The sequence below is a fragment of the Sitodiplosis mosellana genome, unplaced genomic scaffold (genome assembly GCF_009176505.1).
Source record: "Sitodiplosis mosellana isolate CC-2019 unplaced genomic scaffold, AAFC_SMos_1.0 Smas_scaffold_3, whole genome shotgun sequence".
NCBI lineage: Eukaryota > Metazoa > Arthropoda > Insecta > Diptera > Cecidomyiidae > Sitodiplosis > Sitodiplosis mosellana.
Window position 1 is genome coordinate 8,094,039 of NW_022595246.1, and position 23,095 is coordinate 8,117,133.

Here is a 23,095-nt window from a genome sequence, read left to right on the forward strand (position 1 = left end):
TTGTGAAGCGTGAAAACGCGCACTGCGCACACATAAAACGGGCGTTTTGTCATCGCATCATCAGTATTCTGTTGAGATGGTTCGGAAATCACAAAATCCGGCCTCATCATTTCAAACATCCCAACAACTGAACTGATTTCAACATTTAACTTCTCTCATAATCGAGATCAGAACCGAAAAAAAATTGCAGTCAAACGACTCGGATTAAAATTAAATCAAAACTCTTGAAAAAGAGTGGCGCAAAATGAGAATAAAAACAAACACACGAAACATTTCGTAAGCCAATGGAGTTTCAGACGATTAAATCGAATAATATTAGCCTTTTTTTTTCTTCGGGCAGAGTTTTTACAAAGCGCGCCTTGTTTCAACTCAATCGCACAATCGTCTGAGCATGTCTGCACAATTCATCGTCATGTTTTGGTCTGATGTAAAACGTTATGAGTATTCTTTCCATTTTCTATTTCCAATGGCTGATGCCCGCCTCCCAAAAATCTATACTATATGACTTTTCACGTATTCACCAGATTTAGGGATAACTTTAATCTTGAACCCGAGCCTTTTTTTTTCGGTTTTCACCAGAGACGTGAATGAAACGGAATTTGCATGCCTTTTTTCATATTTCTTCGTGACTTTTCGAAAAATACAGTCGACGCTCAGAATGCACAACGCGCCGAAGTCTAAATTGATCAAAAAGTTTTGGAATACATTCTTATGTATATATGTGAAGTAGCAATTCCAAGCATCTTGAGCAATTCATATTGTGAGTGCGTTATTCTCGACAATTAAAATGGCATTCAAAAAGCAATCGTGAGCGTGTGGTGTAAGAATATTTCAACTTTTTTTTTCGTTTGGGACAAAGCCCAAACTTTGTGCAAAGTTTAAGGATCTGCATAGAATCAAAATCATGCTATTTTAATACTCATTTTCGCCCGTCGCCACCACCACCGTCGCCGTCTTCATCACCGCTAGAACGTGAAATGCCAAACGCCATAACTGTTTTGTTTCAAAGCTTTTACATTCGACGCCGAATTGAAGAAGAAAAACGTCGAACAGATTTTAACAAACTGACAATTATTGAGATTTGTCGATGAATAATCAGATTTTAAAGCGATCGAAATTTACATTTTGGCTCCATTTTTCAGGTAAAGAGAACGTTGAAAAGGGCGCTTGTGAAGTGGATTAGAAATGAAATGGAAAAAACAACAACTAAAATCGAATGTTGAGCTCATTTCAAATCACTGTAAAAGTACTTAAAACACTCGTTCTCGCTTCAGCATCATTGCATAAAAACCGAGAGATGAAGAGAGGCAGAGGGAGAAAGAGAGAGAGATAGAGCAAAAGTATCGAGTGTCTAATCTGGAATCATTCATATTACTCTCTTCCGCTTGAATAATCAATGAGCATCAAAATGATAATAGAATCTCTTAAACCGCACACGTACGAGTTTTTGCCTTTATATTTCGGGTGTATTTAATGCTATATGCATCTCTGGCATCTAGTCGAATCAATTTTATATAGATTTCGAAAATGACAGTCGCGTGCGAGCGCGCGCGCGTGTGTGTTTGTGTTTATGTCTCAAATAAAAGCTCTTTTCCGATAGTAGAGTGTGTTGTGGGATGAGTAAGAATGAGATTGAGAATGAGGGTGCAAAACAGAGGCAGAGAGAGAGAGAGAGAGAGAGAGAGAGGAAATGAGAGAAAAAGCTAAAGAATATTGTGCGTTTTTCGAAGTCTCGACCCCGCACATCATTTCATGACGATATGATTGAGGCATGTAGCATACATACACACACACACACACACAATGTGTGTTGTGTGTGACCCGAAATTGACGAGGGAGAGAGAATAAACGACCAAATGAAGAGAACGAATGAACGAACGCAACGAAAAACATTAAACATAGACGTATGTATTTAACATACATAATGTATTTGCAATGGTATTATCGATCTTATAGAAAAGTAAAGTGAATCGACTCACTCTTTCTTCCATATGCGAGCGCAAATTCAAGATCTTTGATTCAATTTGAATAACTCAATAGCAATCACATCGAAAGTTGGATTTCCACAGTAAATCTGTGATGATTGTGTGCCTGTGGCAACGTTGCCATGATTTTCTCTTTTCGCATTGTACGTCACTGTTCGTCTTCGTCTCTGGTTGTGCCACTCTTTTCCACGCAAGCCTAACGGTTCGGATTAAAGTTCGCCCATACGATATTACATGATATCGTTTGATGATTTCCGCTTCATTTTCATTTTGGCGGGGAGTGTGATGTAATTGAGCGAAATTAGTTGGCATTTTGATTTGAGGCACCTGCCATTTATTATTCAACAAATGGCGCACCAAATGGATAACTAATGGCAAAATGTTATTATTCATCCATCCAATCAGAGAAAGAAACGAAAAGATGATATACACCATCCTACGGAATGCAATTTTTCCTCGTCTCTGGCGATGCGGAATATTCTCCCAGGCATCCGATTCCGGAGCAGATTACTCAAAAATCATGGATATTTTCGATGGGAGCGCGATGAACGGAAGAAAATTGTGCAAATGTCATGTTGATTGTTTCGAATGAAGCTATGATATGAATAAATAGCTTATTTTATTTAATGAATATTTCAATTTTCGACTAAAATTTTCGCACATTTAATGGGATCGCAATGAATTGTGAATAACCTATATGCGATATCTATTGTACACTAGCAGACAATTTGTTTTTGAGGTTTAATGTGACGTCGCACAATTTTTCCATTGTGAGATGTCACTATGTTTAGATTTGATTGACGTGTTCGCACCAGCGAATGGGAAGCCTGCCAAGACCATTGATTGCTGAGTACCGGCGAATGAGAGGTAAAACGAAGATGCGACGAATGGAATGAGAATTCACGTAAATAATACCTGGCAGCGCACACTGTGCGTATGGTAAAGGTGTCAAACGGACACTCGTTTGTCCGTCCGTCCGTCCTTTTACAAATTTAGGACGGACACAATTTTTTGTCCGTCCGTTTGAAAATTTAGGACAGACAAATTTTTTTGTCCGTCCGTTTGAACATTTAGGACGGACAAATGTTTTTGTCCGTCCGTTTGAAAATTTAGGACGGACAAAAAAAATGTGTCCGTCCGTTTGATATTTTGATCGTCCAAAAAAGCCCACAAATCTAACTTTTAGAACATCCAATAAGCTATTATAACTTAGTTTTCGACGAGGAATTCATTTCTGATATTGTTTTATCAAAAATATCGTCAGGAGTCAAACGAACATATACTTTTGTCCGTCCTTCTGTAAGAAATGCCCGTCCGTCCGTCCTAAATTTTCAAACGGACGGACAAAAAAATTTGTCCGTCCTAAATTTTCAAACGGACAGACAAAAAAATTTGTCCGTCCTGAATTTTCAAACGGATGGACAAAAAAATTTGTCCGTCCTAAATTTGTAAAAGGACGGACGGACAGCAAATGTCCGTCCGTTGTCCGTCCGTTTGACACCTTCAGCGTATGGCGTAAGCGCGCACATAAAATCGCTTCAAATCAAAGCTGAAATGAATAAAATGTGAAGCTGATTCACGGATTTGACGCTGTTATTTATTCACCAATTTATCATCATTTTCCATCTTTTAAGACTAATTTTAACGGTGAACTCACACTCAATCATCCGATTAGCTACACTTAATTGATAAATCGGATCGTTCTCTTTCCTGGAACGTCTCTCAGTGTCTGTCTTAAACACTTTTTCCTCTATTTTTTTTCCATCTCTTTTCCTTTCCATTTCCTCCTTCAAATAAACTAGTTGAAAATGAATGCTTCACAGTCAATCGAATACTTACCATCTCAAGTTAAAGCCCCAGGTATATTATTTCACAAACAGATCCTTAAGCGTTGAGCACAATGACGAATCACAAGTGTCTTTTGAATCATCTTCATCACTTTTGCCAAACCAAAAGCTTGACGACGACGATGTCGATGGTTTGGATGATGATGATGACGATGATGCGGCTGCACTGCGTTTTGGACTTTTTCCAGATTTTGTTGACTTTCGCAAAAATCCTTCAATCGCATTTCCAATTATATGCGGATCGACAAACGAACTCTTATTATCCCAACGCAAGCGACTCTTTGGTTTCCGTTCTTTTTGCGTTTCCTTTTCTTTGAAACGTTCGAATACTTCTTTGGAAAATGAAACCGTAACATTGGCCGTATTTCGAATTGATTTTTTGCGTGACATTGGCTGATGACGTTTTTCAAACCAACCGGACAGTTGAGCGGCAGCTGAGCCCGCTTTGTCATTCGAACTACCGGTCACCATTTGTTTGGCGTTGTGCAAAATCGACACATCGAAACTATTGGAACGATTGGATCGTGATATGCCTTGGTCGGGTGCTAATGTATTTGCAGATGACGTTGATGGCCTTGATTTGCCCGGCGACGTGTCATCCACTTTGTTGATTTCAGTTGCTGATGATGCCAACGATGTAATTAACGATTTGAAATCGGTGTTGGTAACGGACAGTCCGGTTCGTTTGAAAAAACTGGTCGAAGGCGATTTGGCAGCGCCGGATGTCGATGGCGTTATGGGTACGGGCATTTCTGAAGCGCGTCTTAACGATGCTGCCGGTATTGGTGCCAATGGTGTCGAACCGACAAAATCCGAGTATCTCCGATTTGTGTATCGTGTTGCACTTGTACTGCCTGCATCGCTATACGTTTGCACCTCACACACTTTTTCATTGCTTGTGTTCCACAGTTTCATGCGGGCCTTACGCGCTTGCACAATATCGTCCATTATGTCTAGCTGTAAATTGTGTATGCTGCCAATTGGATCGGTGGCCGGCGGACCAGTTGATTGTTGACTCTCTCGCCGTGAGCCCAATACGCTGCGCATAAACAAGCAAAATAAAAGAGAAATGGTTCAATAAAAATTTCAATCAATGCTGCTCTTTTCTTTTCTGCGTCAGGGACAGCATTTTTATTTTTATATTTCATTTTGTGTGGCATGAAGTTCATGGAAAATTCCATTATTAGATTATATATTATGTATGGGCTGTGTGTATGTATGTGTGTGCTCATATCAAACCGACAACTAACTTATTCGATTCCCCAGAACATTGTTGAAATCTGAGATCGAAATCAGATGCATGCTTGTTTACCGATAAAAGTTCTGCGAACAAAAGCGAAAAACTTATCTTTTGGAATAACGCACAAAAAAAGAAACGACAACAAACACACACACATACACAACACAGAACATTTCTTATACAATGGAACTTATGTCTAAAAATAGAGCCAAAGCCAGGAGTAATCCGGAATTGTGAGGTTTTTATATTGAGGTTTTGTATTTTTCCATAAAAGAATGTCAGCCAGATTATGGAATACTTGATGAAGCGGAGAATTTGCATGTTGAGTTGATTCATTAAAAAAAGAAGAATGTTTTAGACAATTGGCTGAAATTACGTACCGACTACCCGTTCCCGATGGATATGCTGCAACCGATTCTCGACGGCCTCGTCCGAATACCGACAACGGCACCTTTGATATTGTAACCACTGAATGCCGGCGACCGGATGGTTGTGGTGCTTGTGATAATGTAGCTAAAAATTCCGCTTCCTTTATTTCGTGCATGTTAAATTGAGAACGAAGTGCATTAAAAATCAACAGGAAATTAAACGGAAAAATGTATCGTAATTTAATAACAAAATGATGAATGATAATGGCAACAGTATACATACCCTTGGTGAAGGTCCCGATCCTTCGCCGCCTCGTTCCGATAGACGACGCACTTGGCTCGCTGTAATACCTTCCGTCACTTGCTGCGATGGCAGCGAATGCTTTCGTGTTTCTCGCCATGGTGACAAGAGATACGGATTTAATGGTGAGCCTATATCTAAACTATCACGCGGCGTTGATTGATTTGTGCTAGTGGTGGCCACATCATTGTCATCGAAATTGTTTGATTCTTCCACCACAATTTTGAAACCATCCTGTGCATTAAAACTTGACCCAAACTGTGGATTTCGCAAGCGATTTCTTGATTGCTCTGCAAATCATACGAACAGATAAAAGAGAAGAATGAAAGAAAGAAAGAAAAATAACGAAAAAAAAAGATAATAAATGAGAGGTTTTATCTTGGACAGCGTGCAGCTGGGTGTATAAGTACGTTCTTAACCTTACAAATGCTAGATATATGACAAAGCAATTTGCTTTTTCATCCTTGCATAATCTTTTTCGGTGGGATATCACATCAAATTGATTCGGTTTCACTTGCTGAATCTGGCATTACCCATGGGATACATGGCATAGCTTCTCTTATTGACCTATGTACGATTTGGATGGATTACTGTGAATATTTGAATTTTGTGCAAATATATATACACATTGTGAATGACGCACCGAAAGAGAGGAAACAAAAGTGAAATGTTTTGTTCGGTTTCTAGCGTCTGCAGTCTCTTGCTATCATACTGATCATATGCTGCGCAATAAAATTTCCAAATTATAAATACAAAGCTTTATCTTTCGACATTTTATGTCAGTTTTCACATTAGAATAACCATGATGCCATTGTTTGGTAATTCGAACACAAATGTATCACATCAAGCGAATTAATACTCCATATATACCAGTTTTCGGGCTAATACAATGTGTGTTGTTCGTGCTCAACATGACATTTCCGGGCTACTAGTAGCTAAATCAAAAATCATCGTACAATTTCGCTACCACTCATTAAATGCTAAATTCGCCTCCTCCCCTAATTTCCAACGGTTGTGAAAATTGTAATCAAAATATGAAAACAATTAACTCCGCTTGCCACTGTTTTGTTATGAATTATAAGTGAATGGTACAAAAGTTGGTCATGATTGGAATTTACGATGGAATGATGCAAATTATGAGCCCATTTTATGTAAAACTTTCATTTTCTAATTTAAAATACCGTGGTTGAATGCGGGGTGGCTGGTATGAATATACTATTGTGCCCTTATTCCACACGTTCATCCGTGGTTTAAAGTTGGATCGAAAGCGGATTTATGGTGTAATAAAATCTTCGTCAATCAAATTTTCATCAGCATAAGAACAAAGTCTTACCTTTTTCCAAGAAAAAACACAAAACGCACACACATACCACGAGTATGATACCGACACATTCTCTCGCTCACTTTTATTATTCAGAATGAACGGAAGATGGAAGCGGATCTGTTTACTTTGCATTACGGTGAATGTTTGTTTTTCAGGTTTTGAATAGACTTAAATTACCATCATTTGCTTTGTCGAAAGTAAAAGTTTGAGTGAAGTTGTTAGCGACGCTTTCACCCCCAAAGTTTTTCTTTTCGCCTTCTCCTTTTTACTTAAATTACACCGAATTCTTAACTTCCTTGTCTAACTTAGTCTTAAACTCTATATCTCCGTTGTCGTTTCATTTGAAAATTTTCAGACTAACAAGGCACCGGTACTTGCTATGTGCAAACATCCAAAAGTATATGCGAAACGAAACAAAACAAAACAAAATATTTTTACACTCTTCATAATGATTTTATAACTTTTGTAAAGCGGGTGTAGTTGAATTTTATGTACACAACCATTTCACTGAATGACCATTTTACAGAAGGCTTGATTAAGATTGGATTGTGTATGGTGTGTATGTGTCTTATTTGCAAATCGTTTGCAGCAACGTGATCTTCATCAATATGAGAGCATCTTCTTCTATTTGGCGAGAGAGTTAGAGGGGGGGAGAGAGAGTAAGAGGGAGTGAGAGCGAGAAAAAACATTCTTTATTCAAGTTTTACATTCTTTTCGAGGCTAAATGGATTCACGGCAAATTTTCCCACTGACATCCAACTGGGTGCGTTTTTTTACTCCTATCTCCCTGACTTTTTCTCTTTACTCGTTCAAACTAAGTGCCACACATAGCATAGTGATATTAAATAACATTGAATGGGCTTGTTCTAGTTCTTCACCATTATTTTTCTTACTCATCCCATTTGCTTTGAACTTTCGCATTAAATGTCATAAATGCATTCAACAGTTCCGTTTTTTGTTCACTTGTATTTTAATAAAAATCAAAATGAATTTTAAAGTTTATGAAAGCTTTCCGTTTTTTTCTTTACATTCAATAAGCTTCTTTTTTGTATACAAACTTCTCTTGGCCTTTTATTGCGGAACTCAGCTATTGTTCAGTTTTATTTTGACTTTTGCTCAAATGGAATCAACCAAATGCTTTCATTCACTGCTATTTATACTCGAAAGCAGAATGAAAAAACAAATCATTTCAGAAAAAAAAATGTTCTACAGACACAACAAACACTATTTAATCCCCCATTCAATATTTTTACTACACATTTTTTCATATTTAAAATGAGTGTACGTCTATGGGCCACAGACCGTGTGGCATAGACATTGTTTTTTCTTCATTTATTCTATGGCAGCCATGCACAACAACACATTACGTCGTTCATCACCGTATAAAACATCAAATCAATGCTATGCTCTGACTGTATGTTTCAAATCACGCGAATGGCTTATTTTTCCCTCCGTCCAGAGATTTCAACGTCAGATGGGAAAAAAACACGACGAAGTGAATAACAGCTTTTTATTTTGAATGTTTTATACAAAAAAAAGAGCAAAAATGCTGGCATTTATATGCAGCAATGAGCATCGAATTTATCTTCATACAAATGGTTTGCGCGATACCATTTTCCCTCCAAACCATTCAACAAAACTTAACGTTCCAAGAAATGCAAATTTTAGGTTATGCCAGCACTGTTGCTGTTTTTGTTTTCGTTTCACTGGTGGTGATTCTGTATCTCACTTATTTTGCCTGGTTTTATTTTCCGCTGGTTTTGTACCATGAAATATTATTATGTATAAATTTCAGTTCTCGCCTCGTTAAAAACCTGGCTCTTTTCGTACATCATGCGGTATTCACAATAGTAGGAAAAAAAACGAAAACAGTCATACAACCAAATGAAACATTTCAAATATAATAATCGAATTTAGGGATTTCTCGTTCACCGTTGTCGTAGTCGTCGACTAAAATAAAAGCTCTCTCTGTCTCTGTCTCTCACACGCTCGTCTAGCTATCTTGCTCAGCGTGATGGAATTTGAATCTGTCTATATGCTTTTTGCCACGGCATATTTTTTGGCTGATATTTAGCGTGCGCTTTTCGGTATGAGGGGTAGTAAAGGAGGGAAAAAATCGGCTTAATTGGAGTCACACACACACAAATAACATCCCAACCCAAAGAGATTGAGCATTCGCACTGTGAGCATCCTGTAAACCTGAGATAGTACAACCGCATCGAAGAATGAGCGATATCAACGGACTTACTGTGCCGACATTATGTTTACTTACCTCTCTGCCGAACGAGAGGTATATTTCGCTTAGTATTATCAATGCCATTTGGTATGGTATGGAAAATGGCACATTTCACGCTATCACCGAATAAAAAAATATTGAGCTACATGGCACTACGCCAACGCACATTCCATTTCGAGCACTGTGAAATTGCACAGTTTTTTTCCCTTCTCGTTGGTTGGTTGCTTGTTACATTTTTTTTTGTTTCTGCGAACAATTAAATTCAAATGAAATATGCTGAAGTGGAAATATCGATTTGGCAAATTCGCACATATTCAGGAAGTAAGCCATGCTTCACCATACCAAACCAAGACATTCATTCATATGTACATATATGATAATGTGAGCTCATTTACAAGTATATATGAACATATATCGAATTGTACGCACGACTTGAGCACCCATACACGAGCTAGATAATATAGAGGAAAAAAACATAAAAGATAAAAAAAAGGCGAACAGGAAAAATCATCCGGCATTCCAGTTCGTTTGTTTTCATGTCACTTGTTCGTTTGAAGTCACACAACGAAAAATTATCAGTAGCTAAACTTTGTTCATTGCTCTGTTTTTTTTTTGTTTAGTGTGTGCGAAAGTGCTCACACTGTACGTTCTTTCATGCGCTGATCTTCATTTTTTTCTGTGGTGTGCTATCTCTGCCTCTATCTCTCTCTCTGTATGTGTGCATTATTTTCATTCACTGTTCTTACTGTCCAAACAAGCCCATTTGAAATGGGAAAAACAATTGAAATTAACTTTTTCTCTGCGTTATGCAAATGATAATCGCATGATTCCGGAAATGGTTGATACAATGTCGCAAAAAAGTCCTATTAAAAGTATTAGATTGGATGTTTTCGAAGGATCCGCTTCGCCTTGACATTTTTGCACATGAATTGAATTTTAACCACAACAAGCGCACAGACACAAATTATTTGAATCGCACCACATTTACAATACTGCCCAAACTATGCAGGGATGATTAAATCTGTTGGCAGTTTTGGTGGTGATGATGATAAATGGGGACCATTTTAATAAATGGTTAAATTTAGTTTTACCACGATGTGTATTTCAACCTCCATCTAATAGTTTTGTAGCCCTGATGTACATGCGTGTGTATATTTAAATTTTGGCTCGGTTTGTAAATATTTGAAATGTGTTTCGGTGTTGCGCTGCATGTGAAATGGTGTGTATGATTTATAGTCTCGCAACTCTCTATATACAGTTTATGATAAGTGTTAAACTAAATTTGTTTATTTGAATATATGCTCTGAACTACGGCAACTATTGTTTGACTTGGGAGTCAAATTGGTACACGTGCAAAACAAGTGAGAGAGAAAGAAAGAGAGCTCTCGCAACTCAATTGTGAATTCAGTAAACAATAAGCGGAAAACTTTGAGCTCACTCGAAATTTCAAATTGGCAAACTTGTACGGTTTGTCTTTTCGTTTAATCATTTTGTTAGTGTTTGGTGTGACAATATTTTCTTCTTTTTCGATTTGTGTTACGGTATGGTAGGGGAGAATGCGTCAGGCTTTAACATACAAGTTGGTGGTTCATGAAACATACAAGTGGTTATTGTGACATCATCATAGCTGTATGTTATCTCAACAAGTGGGCTGGTATTCAAACACGTAGGCGAATAAATGCGATTTGCTTTGCCACAATCTGATTGTAGACTTTCAGGCCTTCGATTCACTTCAAACCACTGTCTAGCGGGCCGCATGTGCATAGCACCGCCATGTGGCGACGCGTGCGAAAGTTTATCTTGTAATAAAAAAGAAGATGAAAAGCGTCCATAAAAATAAATCAAATATCAACTAGCTGACTTTGTGCCGCATATATTTGTACTAATCGCATTAAAACTTCATTATATGGTTTTTATCAAAATCACACGCCGATGATACTAATGAAAAGTAGCGTGTGCGTGCATATTATTCCATCTCTTATTCCATCACTTTCTGTAATTTAAAATTGAAGTTCAGAAACAAAATTGATGTAGAAGGAAAGATGTGACGATAAACAGCGAGAGAACATTCTGTCGAGAAAGGCGGAAAATGGATGAGAGAGAGAGAGAGAGAGAAATGCGCCGTTTTATTGCTTAAAATAGAGTATGCTTTTTAAAATGCAATTAAATGAGTTAAGCGATTTCAGCACAAAATAGGAACAGAAGCGAGAGAAGAAAAAAAATTGCCTCTTTTCGGCTGGAAATAAAATATTTTTTTGTTGAGAATGAAGTGAACTGACGCAGAAGCTATATATGCTAAATATTCATTTCTCTGTCCTGTTTGGTTTTGTGTACTTGCTTCTATATATGTGTATCTCGATCAAATGGCGAAAAATGTGTGTGTATCCACTATGTTTTGTGTGTGCAAATTATTGACGTGCTGTTTGGAATGCTTTAAAGAATTGCTACGCATCTCTTTTTTTGGCATATTTTAACCAAACAAGTGGTGCTCAGCATGAAGTAAACGTAAACAGTAATCTGGACGGGAGAGAAATGACAGCAAATTTTCGTTTCGTTGGTTTTCGTGTGTGTGAGCGCGTGTACACACTCATATATGTGTGTGTATGTGTGATGGAAAAAGGCGGAATTTTCACAATTTTATCAAAAAATGTGTGGTATCCTTCATTTTTCATACGATAGGCATGCCGTCAGAATTTGTTTATCTTATTTTGTTCTTTTTTTTCTCTTCGTGTTGTTATTGCTTATATTGTTATTTCAAATAGTCGTCATCATGATCAGTGGTGACAACAGTTCTGCGAGAGCGTCGCTAGAATCACTTGTTCGCATTCGCATTCGCATGAACAAACGAATCTCCAATCATATGCATGATGTACTCGCTTTGCATCCACGCATTATTTCCTATTTCGTTCAAGAGTAACAGAAAGGCTGATACTGACATCGCAATAAATCTACTTGAAAAATCATAATAATGCGTTGTTTTGGAGTAACTTAGAAAATTGTACTGGTATTTTGTGTTGTTGAACATGGCTTTTTCTTCATTTTCTTCTTCCGTTTTATTTAAGTGTCCTTTGAACATTTCCAGCAATTGAGAGATCTCCTTACGTTTGTGCAGAGATATGAAACGGCGCCACCGAAAGATTGAATATGGCTTGGGGAAAAAGCTACGACGAGTGTACGATACGGAGCAATAAATTCGCAAACGAACGAATAATTTGTTTGAGTGATGAATCTAATGCTGCAATAATTCCAAAAAAAGAGAAAAATTCCACGTAATCCGCGACAGACGAAAGTAATACCATGTAATGCGAGAAAAATGACGCTCAATTTTCTTGCTTTACAAAGAAAAAGGATGTCTTAGCTACCCTCACTCTCCGTGTGTATGTGAGTTTTTGTGTGTTTTTTTTTACTTCTTGTTTTTCAGCGTGAAGCTAAATTACAATCGTTTAATTGCGCTAAGGAAATATGGTCTCACATTTGTTCCCTAATGAATTCGTGCCGAGTCGCCCAGCGTTTGTTGTCATTAAAATGGCACCTGGTGTACATTACTGTCACACGCCGAGAAAATAAAAATATTTTGTTAGCTCCCTTCGTCCCATGGAAATATCAAGAGGAAAAGTTCCGAACCACACTAAACCGAACTGAGCCAACATTCCAAAAAGTGTCTACCTTCCCCATATCGATCTATATATATATATATAATCAGGCTCGCTTCGTTTCGTTCGAGTGGTTCTTGTAGTTGTATAATCTCAATTAAGCTCACCTTCACGGATTTCCATAAATTTAAGTCAACTACATCAGGAATGTTAGAAATTTGAAACGCTTCGAGGTGTATTGAGCTAGCTGGAATGTTGTGGCATACATAAAATACCTTGTGTTCCTTAACACACAACGGGCGACTGAAAAAGTGCCAGAGAGTTGCTCTGCCACAAGAGAAAACTATACGAACGGAATCCATTATCATCAAATTGGCTTGGTTTACGTAACGCGAGACCCGGTATATTTTCTCCCTCTCCCTCTCCCCCTCCCTCTCCATCTCTCGTATGGCATCTCGGATATATATTGATTTTTAAATTAGCAGTACATCGTGCTAATTAATAATTCGAATCATCCGCTGTAGCCTTCATTACATATTACTTTTCTGTAATATGGACCCGAGACACAAGAAAACGGCGAACATCATCTGGATACGCTCACACATTGATTCAAATTGATATGCGCGCGTGATTCTCGTCGCTTTTCGCCTCGTCGCTTGCAAATCAATTTTGAAAACTGTTACCAAGCAACTATTTTGTTTGTTATGGATATATAATTTTCGTGTGACGAAAAATATGGACATGCATGGGATGCATTGTGTGTAAAAGTTTCATCCGGCACATTTCGAGTGGTTGTTCGGCGTTAATACATTCAGCAAACAAACACATGCCACGATTAGTATTCAGTACTTAAGCTCATAATCTTACATGCCATTATTGCCCGAACTTATTAGCTATTGAGGATTAAAACATTTGCCTGGATTGGCTTGTATGCCGCATATTGTTTCGTTGAAGGTACGTGCAGAATATGCATCACCAGCACAACAGCATGTATCTTCATTGTCTTTCGTTTATTTTCAACAATTATGAAGCACTGAATTTTCTACTCGAAGCGATCTTGGGGCGTATTCGAATAGCACAACCGAAGCAAAAATAATGGCAACGGCTCAACACAAACACTATGTTACGTAGATATGTAGGCAATGTGACGAAAGCATGTGAAGACCATATTTCATCTACAATTTATTAGCGTTTCATGTGTGTGCTCCTCACTCTCGCGCTCTTTCTCTCTCTCTCTCTGTCTTTTAACCACCTCAGCTCGCCGAGTCGACTTGAATCCATCGTTCAAATATGAAACCTTTAGTCAACTTCTACGACTTTCCTTTGGTTTTCCACATGATTCGCAGAGAAAATTCAATTATAAATGCCCCATGGCCGCCTGTCATCACCATTGCTGGCTGCTCTCTCGGTACTTTCACGACGGTACGACAACCAAATATCGAGAAAATGAAGTGGATTATTGTGAATAAAAGGCGTACGATTTATGTGACTATACAACGTTGGGATGTGTTGCAACACAAAAGTTAAACATATACGAGTTGTTTGTGCAAAGTCAATATATTGTTGCCAAACATAATAGCGTAGCGCCCGATCTCCGAGACTCGATTGAATTTTCTATCCGGCTAAAATAAATTAAATTCTACGTTGAAATTTACTGCTATTCAGTTGGTTGATTAAAATTGTACGAGTTGAAAAGCATCCATTTCAACGCTTCGCAACGAAAATTCCACGAATTCTGCTGCATTTTTAATTACAAAATGTTTTTTTTTTTCTCCATGACTACGGTATAATTTTTTTTTCACTTCTGCTTCATTTGTTGAATATATGATGTAAGCTGATGTAAGCTCATTTAATCAATATCCACTTTTCTACAGCATTTTTTTCTTTCGTTATTTTGTTCGAATGTATTACCCCAATTTAGACCGTCATAATATGATTTCATCGTAAAACTCAGGCAAGCAGAAGAGAATGACCGTTCGGGTGGAAGCTCCGAAATTAAAATGGTATCCTTTTCATTAATTCAATTTGATACGATGAGCTACAAAGTTTCTTGACATACAAACATTCGTAGTGATCGTTATGTACGTGTTGTTCACTCTCATTCTCACAACACTCTTGATTTTCTTGTTTTCACTTGTTCGCATTTTTGTGGGTTGAACGCCAAAGTGTTTTGAGGGTGTTTTGTGAACGTCTCAAATTGAATAAACGATAAACATCAATTAAAACTTTGATTTTCGAAAACAAACTGTTTTGGCTCTGGCCATAATTTTTATTTACATTTTATTATCTCAGACGAGGTTTACATGTGATGTGAAGGCCGTTGCCTTCACCGGAATGCCGTACACAAGACATAGAAAATTTCGCACACTGTCTGAACTCACTCTGACTGTGTGTGTGTGTTGTGTTCGTCTTATTGAGCTTTGCATTTTCACTTAAGGCATTTAGTTAGATTATAACTTTGCTTATCGCATGGGCTCTGGGCTCTCTCTAACTCTCTATCTCGCTCAGCCGGCTCGCCCGCCCTCTCTCTTTATGCAGTAATTGTATTTGATAGAATTATGGCATTATATTGCCGCAAAATTGAAGCTAAATGAGCCATTCGAGCAAATGCTGTGCAATTACGATCATTTGGTGTAGCATGAGAAACGGTGCTCAGCGCAAAATATATAACCAACATAGAGAAAAATCCCCATGGCTTGAACCGCCTCTTCGAATTACATAATACATTCGGGTGTGTTTTATGGCTGATTACTGCTCGTGGATGATATGTGAGATTTGATCTCTACCTGTATTATAATTTCGTTCGAATCGAACGGTCGACATTTGGACCTTCAAGGCTACATTTCATAAGTAACATACGAAGTTTGGGTTTCTTTACTATTAGAGATATGTAGTTTTCCACAGGAATAGTTTGTAGCTATGAAAAGCGAAACCATGGATGAAAAGATTATTGATTTGTGTTTCCTGTTTCGCATCGATAATTATCAAACATCATTAGGATGTATTCTGATATCCTCAAGATGATCACAGAGAAATAAAATGCACGTATGAACATAGATATAATAATTACCCATTGATGTGAAGAGTTAGTGTGTTGATATTCAAATCCGTTGTTGTACAAGTGTTGAATATTCTGTAAGGAAAAGAGAAGAAAAGATGAAACAATTTAGTTACAGCAAAAATTGTTTATCGATAAACATAAACAATAAAAAGGACCAATCATATGATTTAGTGCACAATTAGGAGTGAATGATACAATCTACATTCTGTAAACACATTTTCGATATACTTGTCAAATTAATGCGGAAAACTTCGGTCAAACTATCTTCCATCGGAATTTGTGTTTTTTGTATTATGCTATCTGTCGTATCCTTTATTAATTAATAATTGTTCTCTTGTTTATCTTGAATGGTCTTAATCGAATTCGCAACTTAAACGTATGTGTGTGTGCTGTCAGTGACAGCCTGTCACCCTCTTCACTCCGTACTCCACATCATTTCTAATGAAATTGATAAAGGCAGATTTATTTTGCGATTTGTTGCCCATTAGAAAATGATTAAAGAGGCGCACATATGGGAACATCGGAAAGCAATACGAGCATCGAGCAAAATTAATAAAGTTCAGCAAAATATCAGAGCAATAAACGTGATTCATGGGTCCATAATAAAATGAAACTTCTCTCTCTATCTATCTATCTATCTCTCTCGTCCAGCACAATTGGAACCGATAAAAATAATAAACGCAATGTGCGTGTGCGTTTGTGTTTATGTGTGTGTGTGCCTGATTTTGTGATTGCGAGCGTGTGTTGTTTGTATTGTGTGGGTACATAAATGGAAATTATTTGTCCTTCGCGAATTCCTTTATATAGTCATAGTGAAAGATATGGTTTTATGCTGTTTGTGAAAATATTTATTTTGGTATTTCAGCCAGCAGTAGTTGATCATGCGACTCTTGGTTTCGTTTTTGCTTTCTCTGGCTCTCTCTCTCTCTCTCTCTCTCTCACTCTCGTCCTTCCTCTATATGCCACACATGCCTCTAAATGGCTTTTAAGCTTCGGGGACCGAAACGATAAACGCAATATAACAGCAAATAAATGAAACAAATTTCCACCACAGACTCCTAACTAAAATAAACGGAGAAAAACGACAATAATCATAAATATCAAAAGCTCTCTTCTGACACATAACTTTAAAGGTTATTAAAGACGAAGTTTTTTCGGTCTTTTGCTACTGTCTCGGTCTCTGTGCAAAGAGCGTTTACCACATCAAAATGCAGAGAGACAGAGAGATTGTGTGTGTGTGTGTGTGTGTGTGTGTGTGTGTGTGGCAGAGTTTCTCGTCTCCGTGGTATTGGCGGTGGTTATGGTTACTCTGTGAGATGGTTCGTTTCCTCAATTGTGTACCCGTGTTTCAGTCGCTTTGTCTCCTTTTCGTTCTTCGAACTCAATTTTCTGGTAATTTGTTGGTGTTGTTGGCTCCTATTGTGTGTGCGTGTACGATGGGATGTGTATGTGCATTGTGTACAGACCCCATATATTGAAACATGGGCACATAAATGGCAGTGTGAGCACACACACATTGACGTTTATCTTCCCACCTTTTACTCAATTGTTAAATTCCACACAATTTTTTTCCCTTACTTATTTTCTATTAGGGTTTCTGATATGTGATCGCATTGTTTTTCGATTTAGTCTCATCTATTCAAAATTGCGCTTATACTCATGGCATTATTCATCTGTTGTTATCGTGGTTATGACGATGCTATGTGCATGAAATTCACATAAATTCCCATTATGTATCATTTGGTGTGTGTGTGTGTGTGCGGATATTTTTTTTATTTCGCATTTGACGTAGTGCTTCTTGATTCAATTGTATTAAAAGATGTAGCATCGTCGTATGTAGGTCACTTTTATGAATTGCTCATGTTGTGTGTGCTGTGTGTTAGTTAGGTGGTATGTGTGTGTGTGTGTGTGTGTGTGTGTGTGTGTGTGTGTGTGTGTACGAAGTTTGTCCTGTGGAAAAATACTCTCTGTTTCAATCGGCATTTTGTACACCCATGAAACATCATCGTCACATCCATGTGTAGTCTACCTTTTATTTCACATGTCGTTCCAGCAACAACGACGGCGGCAACGATAGTTCTGCTGTCGTAACCACACCGTAGCCATTTGTCGTCGACATACAGGTCTCTTTTATGATGGTCTCATTTTCAACCCAATCTAGGTGTAGAATCTATTCGACATTTACATTGCTTGATATGATGCGATTTCAAACGTGTGAACATGAGGTTGGAATACTTGTTGTTTTTTTCATCTTCAATATCATTGAGTCGTCAACTGACGATGACGATGAATCGAATGGAGAGGATTGTGCGGTTGCCATCATCCGAAAAAAGAAGAAAGTATCCAATCGACTCGGCTTAATCGTAAAGAAAACACATCAAAAAGAGAAACTTTATGTTCTCCTTTTACTTTATTTCGCTTTAAATTTTCCACGGAAATACCCGGCTCTATTTTCATTTCTCAAATGCTCGCCCACTGAGTATGGTTGTATATATCCAAATGGATTTGTAACGATATTCGCTTTGTGTTAGATTCCGTTGTTTCTCGATTCCTCACTCTCTCTCACTCTTTTACTTTCGCATACAAGATTCATAACAAAAGCATTGTGATTCACCATCCACTAGTTTCTTGTATATTTCATTTACGTAGTTGTACTTTGTCCGCATACAACTGTATCATGTTCTTTTCTGTTATTTATGTTGAATGATTACAATGCTTCAGCATCAGTTTTTTTTTTCTGTTTCGGGTCGTTTTTTGTTCTGCTTCATCTGTGGCTTTTGGTACGTTTCCGATGTAATTTTCATTACATCATAGTACACAATTTTGTGGCCATAAAAGAGAATGAGTGCAAATAAAAAGCATTACATTCAATGTATACACACAAAAAATGTGTTTTCTCTTTTCGGAGTTTAGCTGATTCATAAAAAAAGGATCATTCGCGAATGAGGAATCAAACATCTCTCTCTCTATCTTCCTCTCTCTCTCTCTCTATCTCTTTGACCAGTCTCATTCTGGCTGTTTATTATTTAGCCAAAGTGAATAATCTCATTCGCAAACTAGGCAAACATAAATTCCAAGAAGCTTAAGCCCGACAGCTTTCTATTTATTCTCTTGTATTCGTACCATTTTAATTAGCCGAAGAATATTTAGCCATTAGGAAGCAAGACACAAACAAAGTGTACTTCGTTGTGTTTTTTTTTCGCTCGGTCTTCTTCTTTTCTTCTTCGTAGTTGCTCTGGTAATTTTTGGATGTTGAAAAAAAATAACAACAACACAAAACAACATCAGCAAGGCGCGTACAAAAGAAGAAAAAATAGAAGTCATTGGAAAGGCCCCTCATTTTGGCAACACCGGAAAATTAATGATATCATCATTCATGGAATAACCTTTAAAATGCATTTCATTGACATTACATTGTTGATTAAACTCCGGGGCTTTCGCTCTCTCTCTCTCTCTCTCACTCTCGACTTTTTCTGTTTTTTAATTTTCCTTGGGGAAGCCAATTTTTCGATGTGCACGTCACCCAATATCAAAACAAAAGAATTGCCTTATAATTTAAAGCAAAAAGCATTCTTTGATACTTCATTCGCACCCTCTCAGCACAAGTACTTCGAATGAACGAACAAACAACGGGAGAGAGAAAAAAAAAACGCATTCAGTATTCTAGAAACGCGCGTTTGCTGTCAATGATATATATTCAATGAATGCCTCCGCGATCTTCGTGTGAGTCAAGACCTTCGGAATCATTTATAAGTCCCAAGTTTCGATTTCCAAATGACAGCAAATGTGGTGTGAACAACACATTCGGTGCACACCTTTTTATTCATTAAAAGCTAATGGAGTAGAGGTTTCATTCCATTGTCACTCAATTCAATTGAATTCGCCTCAGCCATACACACACAGACACAGGGAGGAAAACAAAATAATGGGATGAAGCGCGCACGAAAGTAGAGGTTGAAACGGCATCTGAGTTCTTGATGCTTTCGCCCTCGCTCTCTCGCCATATCACACATAGTTACCAGTCAGCTTGATGGAACAAAAACAAGAGCTAGTCAGCCAGTGAGCAAGCGTGAGACGAACCATGAAGGTATGTCATTGGTGTCGTTGATTGCATTCGTTTGTTCATGTTATTTTTTATCTAACGGATCAAAGTGTCAAATCAAAATGAAAACGAACGTGCATTAGACAACGTAAATGAATTACGTCTCTTATTGCATGCACATCTTTTACTGTAATTCTATTCAATCACCCACAGAAGTAGCGAAGAAAGAGAAAAACATAGGAGAAAGAAAATTCAATAGCATACACGATAACAATGGCAGTTTGTGTAAGCTCGAAAAAGATTGTGTGAATTTTGTAGTTGATTGAAATCGGTGTTTGTTTATTTTGAGACCAATTCAGACAGTTTTCATTGTCAACTACAATCCATAATCCCACCCTCCAGGCACCTTTTGATGCGCTCTTCCGAATAGAAATCGAGAGTAATTTGCAAGACATCAAATACGAATCGGAAGCCGTCGGGATTCATACAGTGAAAGGAAAAAGAAAATTCCAATCAAACATCAAAAGAAGATGAAAATGAAATCGCAAAAGAAAATATTAACCATTGGTCGGTGACTTTTGCATGGAAAATTGGTAAAATATTGCTGCCAACGACAGTTGGCGATTGTTCATTTTTGGCTTTACCACTGAATAAAGGCTAGGAAAAAGAGTACACACACATGCGTGCATAAAAAAGTTTACCGTAGTTTTGGGTTCTATGTGAATGGAGGAGTCTTTTGACTTGTCTCTGGCAACCATTTATGCTTATATACTCCACGCGATCGTGTTTCTTTTTTGTTTGTCTCTCGTTTGCTCTTTACTTTGCACTCCTGTAGCATTTACCATCGTTGGTGTATCTTTTATGGATAAAGTCATTTGGCATTAGCACTTATCCGCTGTTTCGTTTTATTACCATATCCGTACACAGTTTGTAAAGAGAGTCGACTCTTACTCCCGCTCACACCATGCATTTTATATGAGATAAGATGAGCGGATTCAATTCATGAACAAAAGAATAAGAACATTTTTTATGTCATCCAAACGGCAATAGATTCACACTAATACTTTCATTTTCGCTGTCAATGGCATATTCGTATTTTGTGGCTTTTTGCAAGCCAATTCATTGCAGATTTGGCCTGCCAAGATAGATGGATGTAGAAAGAGAAAAAAGTGTGGGTTTGTGTCTATCATGTTTGTGTCACCAATGTTCAAAATGAAAATAAGTCACGCGTGATGGGGAGTCGCATCCGTTAGAAGCAGGCAATAAGTGTTGTTGAAGATTGTGTCGCCGTCGATAAAAAAGCTCATTTATTTAAAAATATATTGTAGAAAAAACAGTTGGATAATGGTAAAAATAACAAGAATAACAACACCAAATCTCTCTCAAGAAAAAAATTTCAATCCACAGGAAATTGAATGTTTCAAGTGTGAATATTTTATTCATCCAATCCTAATGATTGTCACCATTTTGAGCACTTTGCACAAAAAAAAAACATTCGAATTCATTCATTCCGTTGGAGAGTGAGTTTTGGGAATCGAAACGCGCACCGGACGAAAAATAAAATAATAAAGCGATTCACATGGAACTTTTCTGATTCCATCACTTGAAATGATTCATTTTCGAGCACTCTACTTCTGTATATAATATGTATATGCAGAAAAAAAAACAGCTCACATCTGCGTTCCACAATATCGTTTCCTTTTAAAAAGATTACATTAATAATATTGCTATGAAGGGGATGGCATTTTTTTGTATGGTGGCGATATATCGCACATTATTTAAATGTAATATCTCATAATCGTAAAAATCATCACATTTATTACATTTTGGAAGTAAAAGCGTCGCACAAGGTATGAAATAGCGTTCAACCATCATGCATATACATAAGCATTAAGCACTGGTAAAAGCAGCCACTCTGACCAATCGCTCGAAGGGTCATGGTCAGTGGAAAAACCATGAAGCACACAAACCAACCGTCGATTCCCATGAAGGCGAACGTAACAGAGACCGAAGACACACACAGAGAGAGATAGAGAGAGAATGAGAATGGGGAGAAGCGAGAAAAAAAATGTTGAACCATCAATGTTCGATGAATTTTTAACGGTCGTTCTTGAAACAGACCGTCAATAACTGTGCATATATTTGATTTTTGATCGTAACGCATAACCATAATTGGCCAAACCGAGATTTTGCTTCAATATGTTTGATTGCTTTGCGAAGAAAAAATGGCGAAAAAAGGTCGTTAAAAAGGCATACCCGCCGCAAAATTTGTATTTTGAACACTTTTGCGCTATCGCATGGTGAAGTGAATTAAAAATTGAACTGAATGAGGATGCGCACGCGAACGCGAATGCGGACGAAAAGCGATGCGAGAGTAAAATGGAAAACAGAGGACATTAACGTTTATAACGCTTGCAGCTATTAAAATTCGATTTTGTTGATTTTCAAGATTTCGCGAACAAGCAACCAAAAGCAAAATTGAGATTGATTTACATTATTAGCATTGTAGCGTTCAGGGAAATATTTTCTTTTTAGCATAAATAGTGGAAAAAAGGGCGACAACAAGAGATGGAAAGAGCTAGAGCTAGAGTTAGAAAGAGATAGAGAGAGAGAGAGAGAGAGAAAGTGAATAAGATTGAGAACGCGTTGGCTAAAAAAAATGACGACAACGAAGGGAAAAAAAACCTCATGATATTACGAGTTCACTTTTTCTTAACGCTTCTACTATAAAAGTGCATTTATGTTTAACTCTAGAGCTTTTGTAGCGTGTATATCATTCGTGTACGGTATCGTAGATTTGTTCTGGCTGGTAAACATATAATTCCCATCTGCGTATTAAATCGTATCGTGCGCGTCAAATACATAAACACTGTCTCTCTCTAGCTTACGATGAACTACGCTTTTATATAGATTCCGATCGACAGAGAGAGATTCTCTCAGGTACAAATTGTTTTTATTATATTGTACTATGTCTGTGTGAGCGCATGCATCTTTTGCTGAGATTTTGCCAAACGATGTAAAAAGCGTAAAGAATTCAATTTCCGATTAAATTGAAATGCCAATTTTCAAATTCTCATCGTTTTTCCTTCAGCTGGATT

At 37.6% G+C, this 23,095-nt stretch overlaps 1 protein-coding gene across 1 annotated transcript in view; it reads right to left on the minus strand.

The window, feature by feature from the left end:
- LOC129565813 (uncharacterized protein DDB_G0271670) overlaps positions 1–23,095 on the minus strand; it is a 32,555-nt gene that overhangs the window by 6,759 nt on the left and 2,701 nt on the right. Inside the window, exons 2-5 of the mRNA XM_055441049.1 lie at positions 15,965–16,027; positions 5,724–6,031; positions 5,453–5,601; positions 3,825–4,871 (exon numbers count right to left, since the gene is read on the minus strand). Of these exons, the coding sequence (XP_055297024.1) occupies positions 3,851–4,871; positions 5,453–5,601; positions 5,724–6,031; positions 15,965–15,968 (1,482 nt within the window). The 5' untranslated portion in view covers positions 15,969–16,027 and the 3' untranslated portion in view covers positions 3,825–3,850. The remainder of the gene's footprint in view (positions 1–3,824; positions 4,872–5,452; positions 5,602–5,723; positions 6,032–15,964; positions 16,028–23,095) is intronic.